This window comes from Scyliorhinus canicula, chromosome 6 (genome assembly GCF_902713615.1).
Source record: "Scyliorhinus canicula chromosome 6, sScyCan1.1, whole genome shotgun sequence".
NCBI lineage: Eukaryota > Metazoa > Chordata > Chondrichthyes > Carcharhiniformes > Scyliorhinidae > Scyliorhinus > Scyliorhinus canicula.
The window spans coordinates 40,441,665-40,458,525 of record NC_052151.1 but is presented as its reverse complement, the minus strand read 5'-3'; the positions used below and the strand labels follow the sequence as shown (position 1 = coordinate 40,458,525).

The 16,861-nt window shown below is 46.8% G+C and overlaps 1 protein-coding gene across 3 annotated transcripts in view; it reads left to right on the top strand.

Moving 5' to 3' along the window:
- Positions 1-16,861, top strand: part of afg1lb (AFG1 like ATPase b) — a 223,421-nt gene that overhangs the window by 60,642 nt on the left and 145,918 nt on the right. For 2 of the 3 annotated variants that reach the window (XM_038799216.1, XM_038799213.1), the window contains one exon: positions 8,574-8,625. The exons of the other annotated variant lie outside the window; for it this stretch is intronic. In XM_038799216.1, coding sequence (XP_038655144.1) covers positions 8,574-8,625 — 52 coding nt within the window. The remainder of the gene's footprint in view (positions 1-8,573; positions 8,626-16,861) is intronic. 3 annotated transcript variants of the gene reach the window in all.

The following is a 16,861-nucleotide window of genomic DNA, read 5'->3' as shown; positions in this document are numbered from 1 at the left end:
ACGGGCAATTTAGCATGGCCAATCCACCTAACCCGCACATCTTTAGACTGTGGGAGGAAACCGGAGCACCCGGAGGAAACCCACGCACACACGGGGAGGACGTGCAGACTCCGCACAGACAGTGACCCAGCCGGGAATCGAACCTGGGACCCTGGAGCTGTGAAGCATTTATGCTAACCACCATGCTACCGTGCTGCCCTTAATTACAATGTTGACAAATGTGAGGTTATCTATTTGTGATTAAGAAGGCAAATGGAATTTTGTCCTTCATTGCTAGAGGGATGGAGTTTAAGACTAGGGAGGTTATGTTGTAATTGTATAAGGTGTTAGTGAGGCCACACCTGGAGTATTGTGTTCAGTTTTGGTCTCCTTACTTGAGAAAGGACATACTGGCACTGGAGGGTGTGCAGAGGAGATTCACGAGGGTAATCCCAGAGCTGAAGGCGTTGGATTATGAGGAGAGGTTGAGTAGACTGGGACTGTACTCATTGGAATTTAGAAGGATGAGGGGGGATCTTATAGAAACATTTAAAATTATGAAGGGAATAGATAGGATAGATGCGGGCAGGTTGTTTCCACTGGCGGGTGAAAGCAGAACTAGGGGACATAGCCTCAAAATAAGGGGAAGTAGATTTAGGACTGAGTTTAGGAGGACCTTCTTCACCCAAAGGGTTGTGAATCTATGGAATTCCTTGCCCAGTGAAGCAGTTGAGGCTCCTTCATTAAATGTTTTTAATGTAAAGATAGATAGTTTTTTGAAGAATAAAGGGATTAAGGGTTATGGTGTTCGGGCCGGAAAGTGGAGCTGAGTCCACAAAAGATCAGCCATGATCTTATTGAATGGCGGAGCAGGTTCGAGGGGCCAGATGGCCTACTCCTGCTCCTAGTTCTTGTGTTCTTATGTTCTTATGTGGGGTTTAATTGTATGGGGGAGGTTTCACAGGCGGTGGTATGGGAAGCTCTAAAGGTCGTGGTGAGGTGAGAGGTGATCTTGTTTAAAGCAAAGGTGGATAAGGAGGAGAGGGTGGAGTGACAAAGGGTAATAAACGAGACGCTGGAGGTAGACAGGAGTTATGCAGAAGACTGAGATCCAGCGAAGCTGGTAAAGAGGAAGGAGTTGCAGACAAGTTTTGACCGGCTGTCCACAAGGAAGGCGGTGCGCCAATTGAGGCGGGCAAGGGGAGCAGTTTACGAATATGGAGAGGAGGCAGGGCGCATGTTGGCAGGCCAGCTTCGGAGGGAGGCAGCGGTGAGGGAAATTGTTCAGGTGCGGGATAGGGCAGGGAAGTTGGTGGTGGCTCCAGATCAGATTAATAGGGTTTTTTGATGAGTTTTACGAGAGATTGCATAGGTCGGAGCCATCTAGGGAGGATTCAGGGGATGCAGGAATTCCTGGATTGTTTGGAATACCCGAGGTTGGGGGAGGGGGATAGGGGCATACTGGAGGTGGCGACAGTGGAGCAGGAGATAAAAGATGCGATTGGGAGGAAGGTCGCAGGGCCAGATGGGTTTCCGGTGGAGTATTACAAGAAATTTAAAGATAAGTTGGTGCCGCGCATGGTGGGGATGTTTGAGGAGGTATAGGGAAGGGGATGTTGCCACAGACTTTGCGGCAGGCATCGATCTCCCTGTTGCTCAAGATGGATAAGGGTCGTATAGCCCCATATCACTTGAATGTGGATGCAAAGGTGTTGGCGAAAGTACTGGCGGGTAGGTTGGAGGAGTGCCTCCCGAAGGTGATAGGCGAAGATCAGACTGGGTTTGTGAAGGGGAGGCAGCTCTTTTCGAACATTAGGAGGGTATTGAATGTGGTTATGGCACCGGCGGTGGGAGGGAGACAGGTGGTTGCCGAGAAGGCATTTGACAGAGTAGAGTGGGGGCATTTGATGGCAGTTTTGGAGGGGTTTGGGATTGGGCCATGATTTGTAGATTGGGTAAGGCTTCTGTACAGGAAGCCGAGGGTGTCCGCACGAATAACATGAATTCAAAATATTTTGCCCTGCACCGTGGGACCAGGCAGGGATGACCTATGTCCCCCCTGTTGTTTGCACTTGCGATTGAGCCATTGGCCATTGTGTTAAATTTGGAGGTGCGGACAAGGATAGTGTTGGGGGGTGGGGTGGGATGTGGGGGGGTGGGTGGGATGTGGGGGGGTGGGTGGGATGTGGGGGGGGTGGGATGTGGGGGGGGCGTGGGAGGGAAGAGCATAGGGTATCTTTGTATGCGGACAGCTTGCTGTTGTATTTATCTGAACCGAGTGGGTCGATGGGGCATATTGGGTGTGTCGGTCTTTTTTGGGATATAAACTTAATTTCGAGTGAAGTGAATATTTTGTGGTGTCTCGGCCGGGGGGGGGGGGGGGGGGGGGGGGGTACCATTCCGTGGGGGGGGGGGGGTACCATTCCGTAGGGCGGGGACTCACTTTAGATAACTGGGGGTGCAGGTGGCATGGGATTGGGGGGGTCTCTGTCGGGGTAACATGACTAGTTTGGCAGGGAGGGTGAAAGCAGATTTGACAAGGTGGGAGGATCTCCACTGTCACTAGCAGGTCGGGTACAGGCAATTAAAATGAACGTGTTGCTGCGATTTTTGTTTATTTTTCAGTGGCTGCCGATCTTTCTGCCAGAGGCATTTTTCAAGGAGGTTGAAAAGATGATTACCTCGTTTATATTGTTTATATTTGGGGGGGGGGGGACGGACGGTGGCTAGGATCAGTAAGATGCTGTTGCAGAGCGGACGGCAGTCAGGGGGGTGGGAGGGACTCCCAGTGTGTCAGGATGGAGAAGAGTCTGTGCAGTGGATTGGGGCTGAAGGTGTCGGCAACAACGTCGCTCCCGATGGCGCTGGGGAAATACTCAGGGAGTCCGGTAGTAGTCGCGACATTGGAAATCTGGACGCAGTTGGGCCAGCACTTTAGGCTGGGGGTTGGGCCAAGGGAAATGCCAATTCGGGGGAATCACGGATTTGAGCCAGGGAAGTGGGATGGGAGTTTTTGGAGTTGGGAGAAGAAGGGAGTTTTGGCACTAAAGGATTTGTTTCTGCGGAGCTAGTTTGCAGGATTAAAGGAGGTGGGAGCAAAGTATGGGCTGGAGCAGGGGGAAATGTTTAGGGGTATGCAGGTCCGGAATTTCACTAAGGAGATAGAGCTTTCCGGTGGTGCCGGCCTCCACACTGTTGGTGGAGGTGCTGACGACAGGGGGAATGGAGACGGGAATGGTGTCGCCGATTTATGATGTGATTCCGGAGAAGAGAAGGCACCGCTGACGGGGATTAAGGCAAAGTGGGAGGAAGTGTTGGGAGAGAGCATGGAGGACGGGTTGTGGTGTGTGGTGCTCCGAGGGTAAATGCTTCAACTTTGTGTACGAGGTTCGGGTGATACAACTGAAGGTGGTGTATAAGGTGCGTTTCACAAGGGCGAGGATGAGCTGACTCTTTGAGTGGGTAGAGGATGTTTGTGAGCATTGATGGAGGGCGGGGGGAGCAAACCACGTTCATATATGTTTTGGTCTTGTCCAAAGCTTGGGGGGGGTTTTAGAGGGAGGTATTCAGGGTAATTACGAAGCTGGTACATGTGAGGCTTGAGCCGGGTCCTCTGGAGGCCATATTCAGGGTATTGGATCGGCCGGGGTTTGAAGTGGACGCGGAGGCAGATGTTTTAGCCTTCGCCTCATCGATCGCCCGAAGGCAGATCCTGTTGGGGTGGAGGTCAGTCTCTCCACCCTGTGCCCTAGCGTGGCGGGGTGGAGATCTGTTGCAGTTTTTAACACTTGAGAATGTGAAGTTTGAGTTGAGGGGAAGGTTGCAAGGGTTCTACAATTCATGGGCGTTGTTTATTATGCACTTTCAAGAATTGGATGACATCGAACATGAGTGTGGGGGGTCATTGGCATGGGGGCGGGGGTTTAGACTGTGTGCGTTGTTGGAGACTGTCTGGGTGGATGGTGGATTCCTAATTCCTTTTCTTTGATGTTTGTATTTAAACTGTTGGGGGCTGTTTGGGGGCTTACTGGGAGTATAAGGGTCGTATAGCCCCATATCACTTGAATGTGGACGCAAAGGTGTTGGCGAAAGTACAACCAGGGCTGTTGACCAGGGCTTTGACATTGTATTTGTTATTGTTGATTGTTTGTTGTGGGTTTAAATTTGGCTGAAAATGTGAAAAAGGAGAATAAAAATATTTATTTTTTAAAAAACGAACGCTAACATTACATCTGCCTTCGTAACTGCTGACTGAACCTGCACGTTAACCTTAAGAGAATCTTGAACTAGGACTCCTAAATCCCTTTGTGCTTCTGATTTCATAAGCCTTTCCCATTTAGAAAATAGTTTATGCCTCCATTCGTCCTACCAAAATGCATAACCTCACACTTTTCCACATTGTATTCCATCTGCCACTTTTCCCACTCTCCTAGCCTGTCCAAGTCCTTTTGCAGCCACTCCTACTTCCTCAATGCTACGTGTCACTCTGCATATCTTTGTATCATCTGCAAACTGAGCAACAGTGCCCTCAGTTCCTTCTTCCACACATCCCCCCCCTCTCCACACACACATCACTCTCCCATAACACACACGCAAACACATCACCCCCCACACCACACACACACAAAACCCCCCGCCGCATGCGCGCACACCCCGCCACACACACATGCACCACGTGCAGTGCCCAAAATATACACCCCTCGCGCTGCACACACGCACACAAACACACGTGCCCTGCCACACACGCACATGTACAGACGCATTCTGCGCCCTCTGCACATGGGAACATACACTGCCATGCGCACATACGCTCGCGCGCGCGCGCACACACACACACACACACACACACACACACACACACACACACACACCCATGCACCGCACCACACACAAACACGCATGGCAACACCTCAACACATGAGCACACGGTCGCTAACTCTCTTCCCCTCCCCAACACACACGCACACTAATTTGTCCCCCGCACACAGACACACGCATGCCAATCCACACACCGACACACACTCATGCCAATCCATTCTTCTTCCCCATTCCTGCTTTTTCTACTTCTCCCTCCCCACACCTCACAGCCACTCTCTAAAAGCATCTTCCATTTGTGGTGATATGCATCACTGTAAATACACAAGGGGTTAATGCAAATACACGTAGACTAGCTAGACACTAGAGGGAGCACCAGAGGCATGACGCACAGACATTCCTCCAATAGTCCAGTAAGATAGAACACGGCCAATGGGCATTCACGATACACACAGAGGTGACACAACCACAGGGGAGGCATTACACCAACCCATATATAAAGGACACAGCACACATGATCTTCCTCTTTCCAGTGGAGACACTCGGTGTGTACACAGGGTTGATTTGAAACACATCACACCCACCACCTGGATTGTAGCAGACTGGTTTGTCAGTCTGAGTAGCTATAGCAGGATTAACAGGAGAGTCGAATCCAAGTAGGAGAATTGTTAATAGTTCAATAAATGTGTTGAAGCTATCTCCACGTCTGAACCTTCCTTTGTCAGAGTGCACATCAAGGAAGCAGCTTATGCTACGTCAAGAGCATAACAAGATATGGTACCAGTGAGTGACTGTTTAAATCCATATAGTTACAACTCGGCAAACAGTGACACCCAGGCAACACGATTGAGATTCCGGTTCCACAGCGGCTCAGGTGCCACAGCAATCTCAGTGAAAACTGGCGTGCATTCAGGCAAAGGTTTGAGATCTTCCTGGTAGCAGCCGACCTACAAGACGTGGCCGATGCTGAAAGCTTCTGTTCACCATCGCCGATGCCAGCGCAGAAGAAATCTTCAAAACATTCAAGTTCTCCAAAGGGCAAAACAGGAGCGACTTCCAGGCAGTCCTGGACAAATTCGAACAATACTGCGAGGAAAATACAAACAAACCAACGGTAAGAGAGGCGCCAATACTCACCACGAGGCCGAGGTCCCGGAGCAAAGAACGACAATTTTGATCGGCGGCCATCTTGAAAAAGGCTCCGCACATGCGCAGTTGAGAGAAATGCGCAAAGTAAAGGAGCAGCGATCTGCACATGCGCAATCGCTTCCTATGCACTACGTCACACGCTTCGTGACATCAGAGACCCCAGACCACGCCCACTTAAAGGAGAAATGTCCCAAAACAAGAAAAAAAAATTTTTAAGCCATAAAACCAGATTCTTTCACCTGACAGCACAATGCCTGAACTTCGACCAGTAGCTGAAAGTAACCTCCGCAGAACCCTGCATCAAGCAGTTAGCATCGCCCAAAGAGATGATACAGTCCTTGAAGACTATGACTCCGATCTTGATTTCTTCTTTTGGGCATCACGAGTCCAGAAAGCGATGAAAGACTCCACAGCGAGACAACTGCATGTCTCCACACAGAAAGTGACTCCAGTGTCACAAGCCTCCACAACGAGCTCATGGACAGCCTCCACGATAGAAGCAATGCAAGGCTTCAGAGCACAGTCCTTGCATGAACAAGACCATGAGGGTCTAGCAACATCCTCTGAGCAACCAGCAGCTGACGATGCAAGTGAACAACAGAAAGACTATGACAGTCTGCCATGCTCAAGTGCACAGCAAGGAGACTATGACAGTCTACCACGCTCCAGTGAACAAGAAAGTGACTATGACAGTCCACCCAGATTGTTTGAGCCACAAGAAGAAGACTCTGACAGTCTACCCAGCTCAAGTGAACAACAAGAAGCTACCGAGACTCTACCCACTGTATGTGAGACAAGTGCCGACAGCATCCCACTTCCCATATAAGATGTGCAATGTGACAGACCTCGGCTAGAATGTATAGAGGCACTCGACGATCACTGTGGGACTACTGGTGACGCCGGTGACACCACGTTACTTCAAACCTCATTCGCTCGAGCCTCTCCACAAGCAAATGCATTCCTGAACGTTTTCACTCCTGACGTGGAGCATCAAGAAACCTCAGCTGACTCGAGCGAACCTGCAATGACTCCGGATGGGGAGCGTCAAGAAACCAAAGCTGACTCAGGTGAAACAGACCAGACTCCAGATGGGGAGCATCCACAAGCCAAAGCTGATTCAAGTAAGCCGGATATGACTCCAGACGGGGAGCGCGGTGGACTCAGTGACAGCATGCTCAAGAAAACAGCAGATGCCACAATGCACGCTGACATGAGTAACTGTGTGAAGGACTCGTATTATCCACAGAGTGTGGTCCTTGAGCGCAGCAAACAGGGGAACAAAACCATCCAACACAACACAACCTATGATAACCATATCAAAGACAACGACACAACGCGTGCCAAAGGCAACAATGTTGACAACCAGTATGACAAAAACGACACCAATGGAACAGCGACTGGTACGACATGGTACAACTCTACCCATGAGGGACACTGTTACTGATCAGCTCAGTACAATGACATACCATGGCAGGACGATACATCTTCCCAATTCACGTTTGCTGCACTGCTAACAGGCAACCTGGCTTTCAGGACAGATGCCATCCAACATCGCTATCACAAGCATTGGGAAAAAAAATGACTCCAAATCAGACAACAAAGTGATTTGACTACTTCTTGGTTCCTTACGCACAGGGACACTGATGGTGTTTACAAAGCAATGCCACCATCAACATCACCACCTCACCAACCCAACAAGAAAGAAACTCGATCATAATAATTAATGAATTTTGGACTCGTGCATATGATTTGGACTTGGTGTTTAATGATCACTGTTATCATAACTTGTACAGAGCATCACTTATCTACCTGTTTTTGTTCAATTTTCTTTAACACTGTACAGAAAATATGTAACACGAACAAAAAGGAGATGTGGTGAAATGCATCATTGTAAATACAGAAGGGTTAATGTAAATACACGTAGATTAGATAGACACTAGAGGGAGCACAAGAGATATGACACACAGACATTCATCCAAGAGGTCAGTAAGATGGAACACGGCCAATGGGCATTCACAATACATACAGAGGTGACACTACCACAGGGGGGCATTACACCAACCCATATATAATGGACGCAGCACACATGATCTTCCTCTTTCCAGTGGCGACACTCAGTGAGTACAGACAACAGGGTTGATTCAACACCTCACACCCACCACCTGGATTGTAGCAGACTGGTTCATCAGTCTGAGTAGCTATAGCAGGATTAACAGTAGAGTCGAATCCAAGTAGGAGAATTGTTAATAGTTCAATAAATGTGTTGAAGCTATCTCCACATCTGAACCTTCCTTTGTCAGAGTGCACATCAAGGAAGCAGCTTATGCTACGTCAAGAGCATAACAAAACACCTTTCTTGAGTGTGTGGGTGTCAGCGTGGTGGTCTTGCTCTTTGTCTCCTATTGGTCTTGCAGATTTATATGTATAGGGTTGTCTTTTATGTGCATGATCCTCCAATCCATATTTGGTCCCTTCGAGTGTTTGCAGATCCCTGGCTCAGCAATTAACTCCCATGGCCAATCGGCTGGGAGCAACAAAACATTAAAATAATGATAGTTGGAAAATTGTATGGTGCATTTCATTTTGCTTAATTACATCTGAAATATCTGTTCCTTGTGTTGTGTTTGCAGTTTTTTGAAACATCTAAACCTCCAAAAGGCCTTTATGTGTATGGAGATGTTGGTAAGTCTCAATCATAATTGTTCTGCACTCCTCTGGTGTGTTAAGCTGCCATTCCATATTATAGCTGCTGTTGAATTGACTGATGTATATTTTTCTTATACATTTCCAATATAATTATAATACGTTATCGGATCTTTCATTGTGCTGTCTGGCCAGGCAACGTGAGATCAGAGGCTGTGAATATTTGGGCCGGAGTGCACTGGCACAGATTATTTCTCATTTTAAAATGCTACATTCTATACTTATATTCTATACTTATTTTTATAAAACAATTTGATTTTGTATCAAAAGTTAGAAATCCAAGCTCGTAGCAATTTGGAAAGCAGAGAAGTGGAATAGGTTAGAAATAGAAGGTTCTCTGCAGACTCGGTTGAAGGAGTCAAAAATTCAAAACAGGGGCAGCACGGTGGCGCAGTGGGTTAGCCCTGCTGCCTCACGGCGCCGAGGTCCCAGGTTCGATCCCGGCTCTGGGTCACTGTCCGTGTGGAGTTTGCACATTCTCCCCGTGTTTGCGTGGGTCTCACCCCCACAACCCAAAGATGTGCAAGGTAGGTGGATTGGCCACGCTAAATTGCCCCTTAATTGGAAAAATGAATTGGGTACACTACATTTATTTTACAAAATGCAAAAAAATGCAAAACAGAGACGCTGCAATATCACCATCAATGAGAGGGTAAAATTATTGTGTCCTGAGTTTATATGGATGCAATTGGGCAAACCTGACTGAAAGTGTGTGTAGATGTAAAATTTTTAATATATTGTAGATGCACCTTTGCCGATATAGTTTTGTTTTTGGAGAGATGTTGAGGTGCTTACTGCGATCCAAAATGTTCCTCGTGCAATGGAAATTGTGCAGTACAGCCTTCTGTTGCTGATGCCACAACTAATAGCTGCACCGGACAATCACCCAATCCCTCCAGCGGTGCCAAATTCCAGGGGAACCCTTCCCATTGCTCGTGAAAACAGAGGCCTCCTCTTTCACCAAAATATTAGTCCCAGAATACCATGTAATTAAAAGCACATTTCGACTTAATCAGTGGAACTAATAATAAGTGGCATATATTCCAGTTCATTGTGAGGTATGCCACAGGAGATCTCTGCTCACATTTTTGAATTGTTTTCCCAAGTTCCCCCAACTGGACACTTTTTTGAATGGTGTCCAAATTGAATATATTCAGTCCATTAAGCATTTGAACTTTTCACTCGCTAGAATAATGGTGTGGAATTCACTGAATGAAACTTTAGATCTTCATCATGGGAGGAAGGAAAAGTAAAACATCTTAAACTGCAGTAATGTAGAAAGAAAGCAGCACTCTTCAAAACTACTTAGTGTGATGTTTGTGCGAAGGATACCGTATTCTGATTCTTCAATATTGCTTTATCGTTTTGAACTTTGTGGAGGTGCAATGGGTGTAGGTTGCCACTGGCTTTATTAGTCATTATGGTAAAGTTGTGAGTTTCTTTATTTCTGTTAATCAGTTTCACAAGAGATCCCAACAGACTCTGCTCAACAGAACTGACTGAATGAGGTATTCTTTTTGAAGTTACAAAGCGGGTAAAGGTAAATTACATATTGAAAACACCACATTCATCCATCACCTCTGTTCTCGCTGATCTACCTTGGCCAAGCAACACCTCCATTTTGAATTTCTCATCCTTGTTTTCAAATTCCTGTCTGCCTCGCCTCTCCCAATCTCTGTCATTTTCTCCATCTCTGCAACCCTCCTGAATCTCTGTGCTCTCATCTGATCCCAGCCTCTGGATCGTTCCTGATTTAAATTGCTCCATCGGTGGTGGCCGTACCTTCCGTTATTTAAACTCTGGAATACCCTGCTTCGAACCCCTCCAGCTATCTATACCTGCCTTTCCTCTTTGAAGCTGCTTCTTAAAACCTACATCTTTTGATCAAGCTTTTGGCCAGCACCCCTATGTCACTTTATATGACTCAGTGTCAAATCTGACTTTTTAATGCTACTATGAAGTACCGTGGCAAGTTTAATTACATTAAAGGTATTATGTAAATATAATTTGTTGCAGTACGTGAGTGCAGCATAGCAAGGTCAAGGACACATTGTCAAGATACAATAGGATTTCCCTTGTGTGTGTGAAAGGGGGGGTGGGGGGGGGGGGCGGGGAAGAGGCTCTCACTTTCGGCTGAATATGGTTAAGGAGAGGTGGGTGTCTGGCATCTGACAGCAGCAAGGGAGAAGATATCTAGGATTTGGGTTGTTGATGTTTGGTGCCTTGGGATGCAGAGTCCTAAAAGTTAATGAGATCAGGCAGAACAGCTTAGGGATAGATCATTGGTAATTGGAGCAATAGAAGGGTTGCTGAGGCCCCATTACAAGCCGCTTGCCCATAGCGATGCCCGTGAATGGGACTGCAATGGTGTTATTAAAGTTTATAAAATGTACCAATTTATGCACTGTCGGTGTCATCGGCATGGCCAGCAAATATTGCCCCATCTTTAATTGTCCTTGAAAAGGTGCTTGCTTGTTGCAAAGATGCTCCAATGGTGCTGTTAGGTAGTGAGTTCCAAGAGTTTGACCCAGTGATGCTAAATGCGCAGCAATGTATTTCTAAGTCAGGATGGCATTTGTATTGGAGGGGCACTGGTGTTCCCATGCATCAGTTGCACTTTTCCTTGTTGGAGATGTAGCTTGTGGGATTGGGAGGTTCTGAAGTGCGTCTTGTAGGTGGTACACAGTGCAGCCTTAATGTGTCACAAGTGGAGGGAGTGAATGTTTCCGGTAGTGGACAGGAAGCAAATCAAACTGGTTGCTATGTCCTGCATGACATTGGGTTGCCTGAGGGTTTTTGGAGCTGCGCCCATCCAGGAATGTGGAGAATATTGCATCCTGCTACTGGTGTGTGCCCTGGAGGTAGTGGAAAAGCCTTGGTGAGGCATTTGCAGCAGAATATCCAGCCCCTGACCTGCTTTTGTCGCCATAGATTTTATGTGGCTAGTCCTGTTAAGTTTCTGGTCATTTTACCACCAAATCGTTCTTTTTTTAATATATGTCTTTATTTGATTTTTCAATTTTTTTTTTACAAATATTGAAACTAAGAATCAAAAGAAAGTAATTAATAATGCAAAACAGGTATAGTACAGAGCAAGATTTATTAAATTATGGGAACAAACAAGACAGGATTTATTTCGAACAGTATACTTAAGGAACCAGTACTTCCAGTTTTGATACCCGATCAATCTAATAACCGGTTAATAACAGATTAAGGTGGAAAGGGGAATAAGGACATACAAGTACGAAAGGTTAATAGTTCAGGCTGCACACCTTGATGTATTGCGAGATCAAGATGGCTCAAGGAAAGCCCAACAGGAGCAAGTCAGACAAGGTGAAGCCCATAAATTGAAGATGGGGTCCAATACTCTATGGCAGGGGTGGGCAAACTTTTCCGTGCAAGGGCCACATTCAGAAATTCACAATTTTAAAGGGCCGCATAGTATATTAAGTAAAATAATTAATATTTTAAATAGCCAAAATAAAAGGTCTTTAAAGAAAAAAAAGCACATTTATTTGAAAAACAAAGTAACTCAGTAAGTAACAGAACAATGTCAATGAGAATGATGCATCTGACTGCAGTAATTTACCAGTTTGTTGAAATCAGGTGTCAAGTTGCTTGTGCTGATCCTTAACACTGACAGAAGCACAGCCTGGCCGAGTCAACGATAAAAACGCGCGTAGTGGGGTGGATGAGTGGGGCGGCCTTATTGGTCGGTTTAGTTGGGTGTGCGACCAATAATAAGGCTTATTGTTTGTAACCTGGACTCCTATTGGTCGCACACCCAACTAAACCGACCAATGAGACAGCCCCACTCATCCACCCCACTACGCGCGTTTTTATGCAGCCCGCCAATGAGGTGCCCGGAATCATAACCGGCATTTTTGAAAAGCCGCTGAAGTAAATGCGGCTTTTCAAAAATGCCGGTTATGATTCCGGGCACCTCATTGGCGGGCCGCATAAAAACCTTTGTCGGGCCGCATGCGGCCTGCGGGCCGTAGTTTGCCCACCCCTGCTCTATGGAATGCATCAGATTTAGAACGGATCACAGATGTCAGGAATTCCATTAGAAAGCATTCCATAACTAATTTATGCCAGTTTTGAATTGAAGGATGTTTGCCCCCAATCCAGGTGCAAAGAATATTCTTACGAGCTGCAAAAGTCGGTATTGTACAGCCTTTTGTCAGTAATTCTTTGACTCTCCCATCTGGCAGACCCAGAATTAGGAACATAGGATTAAGTTTGAAGACTCTATCAAAGATTCTCCGTGCCGTAGATTCTATGATTCCATAGGCAAATGGGGTTAGCTTCGATGGGCGTTTTGGTTGGCATGGACAAGTTTGAGCCAAAGGTCCTGTCTCCTTGCCATAGATTCTATGATCTTATTCAGCTCTCTGACTACACCGGACTAATTGGATTGAATCATAACACAGGTCCATATGCAGTGTATGTAATCACCATCATCTCCATAAAATAACATCACCTGCAGAGGGTAAGCCGAGATTGGTCTGCAATGGAAGGAGGGTCCTTCCAAACCCAATCTCTTATGAACCTGAGGTGAGACGTCAGTTGGTACATAGAACATAGAACATAGAACAGTACAGCACAGAACAGGCCCTTCGGCCCTCAATGTTGTGCCGAGCCATGATCTCCCTACTCAAACCCACGTATCCACCCTATACCCGTAACCCAACAACCCCCCCCCCACTTAACCTTACTTTTATTAGGACACTACGGGCAATTTAGCATGGCCAATCTACCTAACCCGCACATCTTTGGACTGTGGGAGGAAACCGGAGCACCCGGAGGAAACCCACGCACACAGGGGGAGGACGTGCAGACTCCACACAGACAGTGACCCAGCCGGGAATCGAACCTGGGACCCTGGAGCTGTGAAGCATTTATGCTAACCACCATGCTACCCTGCTGCCCCCTACAGGTACAGCCTAATGTTTAGGGGATCCAAACCCCGCCCTTAGCCCTTGGGAGCTGGAGCTTAGTAAACTTATGGTGAGGCTTCTTCTTATTCCAGATAAATGAACTGATCTCCTTTGAAACTCTAGCTGATAGCAAGATTAGCACCATCTGCAGGGGTATAACAATCTGGGCAACATAATCATTTAATCAAGGCAATCCTGCCCAGCCATTGGTTCCATACAACTGCCTTAAACAGAGATAATTGTGACATTCAGGCACTTAAAACCCAATGGAACCACCTAAAGGGTAAATTAGCAGGATTTTGCTTTTATAAGATTTGTTCGACATTCCAATTCGTATTTTCCAATTAAGGGGCAATTTAGCGTGGCCAATCCACCTAGCCAGCACATCTTTAGGTTGTGGGGGCGAAACCCACGCAAACACGGGGAGAATGTGCAAACTCCACACGGACAGTGACCCAGAGCCAGGATCGAACCTGGGACCTCGGCGCCGTGAGGCAGCAGGGCTAACCACTGCGCCACCGTGCTGCTCAGGGAAATTAGCAGGATTAGCAAGGTGGGGGGGGGGGTTTGAAAGCGGGGGAGGTCTACACCTCCGCTCTCCCACTGGCATAGTCTCCGACTTTGTAAAAAAATTGTTTTTTCAAATCTTTTTATTGGCCAACTTTGTAAAATTAATTTTGTGACCAGTAAAGGCACAAAATCAATCCACCGCTTTAATAACAGCGGGAACTGAGACATGCAGCTTCAACACAAACAGCAGCAAACAGTCCGCATAAAGTGTGATCTTGTGCTGCTTATCCTCACACTTTAGCCCCGATATGACAGGGTCCTGTCAAATAGTCTTTGCCTAAGGCTCTATGGCCAACGTAAATAACAAGGGTGATAGGGGACAGCCCTGCCTGGTGCCTCTCCGGAATCCAAAATTCTCACACCTAAACCATTAGTAAGCATTCTCACACCTAAACCATTGGTAAGCATTCTCACACCTAACCCATTAGTAACCATTCTCACACCTAAACCATTAGTAACCATTCTCACACCTAAACCATTAGTAACCATTCTTACACCTAAACCATTAGTAAGCACTGCTGCCAGAGGCCTATGGTCCAACACCCAAATCTATTTCGCACAGTCCTCACCCAGCCCAAATCACCACAGTGTGTACACCAAATAATTCCATTCAACCTGATCAAAGGCTTTCTCCGCATGGAAGGAGTTCACCAGTCAATCTAGAGCCCACTTCTGGAAAGCCTAAATCACGTTCCACAATCTCCTCACATTATCACTGGAGAACCTGCCCTAAATAAACCCAGTCTGAGCTTCCTGAATAATTGTCAGCAGAATACCTTCCCGCTGTCTTGCTAGTACCTTAGACAAAAAATTCAAGTTTACATTCAAAAGAGAGACTAACCTGTAAGAGGGACATTCCTCTGGAACTTTACCTGTCTTCAAAATCAGGGATATAGTGGCTTCTCAAAGTGTCGGTGGCACCATCCCTGCCTCAAAAGAGTGACAGTATATGCCCACCAATAACTCTATAAACGGATCCTTAAACTCCCTGTAAAACTCATACCCAAAACCATCCGCCCCCTGGGCCCGGCTGAATCTCCCGAATAGCTGCAGCCACCTCGGCTTATTCCCAAACTCGTATCGTTGCTGCCTTACAAATTTTAAGCTTCTCTCAGCCTGCTCTGTCAATAAGGAGTCTAGAACCACTCTCTCTACATTAACTTCCTTCAACAATTGCTTGTTGAAGGCCCTCCTATACCGCTCCTCAGCATCAGCCAAACAGACCTCCAATCGATGCCGAATGCCAACATTCCATGTCTTTTGTTGGCTGGGTAAGAAATAACCAACCCCCCGAGCATAGCCTCCCACAAAGTGGAAGGGGTGACCTGAGAAATAGCATTTGCTAAAATATGGGGTAAAAGGTGCATCCCTAAGTTAAAAAATTTTTTTTTTTTTTTTTTTTTTTTAGAGTACCCAATTCATTTTTTCTAATTAAGGGGCAATTTAGCGTGGCCAATCCACCAACCCTGCACATCTTTTGGGTTGTGGGGGCGAAACCCACACAAACACGGGGAGAATGTGCAAACTCCACACGGACAGTGACCCAGAGCCGGGATCGAACCTGGGACCTCGGCGCCGTGAGGCTGCAGGGCTAACCCACTGCATCACCATGCTGCCCTGTGCATCCCTATGTTGGGAGGTGTCAAACTGCCATGACCTGGACCAGAGATTTGGGGCCTGGCAGGCAGATGGCCAAGCCCTCAAGCACAAGTGAAACAGTAGTGTATTATAGTGTATAAATGTTTTATTCTTTTGTTAAAAGTTAATCAGTAGTCCTGCAATTCTGCAGCCACACCTCAAGAGTGTACTGCCAAAATTCACACAGCACATCTCCTGTCCCACCAGGGGCGACAATACTCTTGACCACTGCTACTCAAAAATCAAGGGCGTCTACCGTTCCATCCCCCGACCGCACTTTGGCAAATCAGACCATAAGACAGTGCTCCTTCTCCCGGCATACAAGCAGAAACTCAAGCGGGAGAACCCAACTAAGAAGGTTGTGCAGTGCTGGTCCGAGGAAACAGAAGAGCTCCTATGTATACGAAGATTGGTGGAGTTGTGGATAGTGAGGAGGGCTGTTGTCGGCTTCAAAGAGACATAGATAGAATGCAGAGCTGGGCTGAGAAGTGGCAGATGGAGTTTAACCTTGACAAGTGTGAGGTTGTCCATTTTGGAAGGACAAATATGAATGCGGAATACAGGGTTAACGGTAGGGTTCTTGGCAATGTGGAGGAGCAGAGAGATCTTGGGGTCTATGTTCATAGATCTTTGAAAGTTGCCACTCAAGTGGATAGAGCTGTGAAGAAGGCCTATGGTGTGCTAGCGTTCATTAGCAGAGGGATTGAATTTAAGAGCCGTGAGGTGATGATGCAGCTGTACAAAACCTTGGTCAGGCCACATTTGGAGTACTGTGTGCAGTTCTGGTCGCCTCATTTTAGGAAGGATGTGGAAGCTTTGGAAAAGGTGCAAAGGAGATTTACCAGGATGTTGCCTGGAATGGAGAGTAGGTCATACGAGGAAAGGTTGAGGGTGCTAGGCCTTTTCTCATTAGAACGGAGAAGGATGAGGGGCGACTTGATAGAGGTTTATAAGATGATTAGGGGAATAGATAGAGTAGACAGTCGGAGACTTTTTCCCCGGGTGGAACACACCATTACAAGGGGACATAAATTTAAGATAAATGGTGGAAGATATAGGGGGGATGT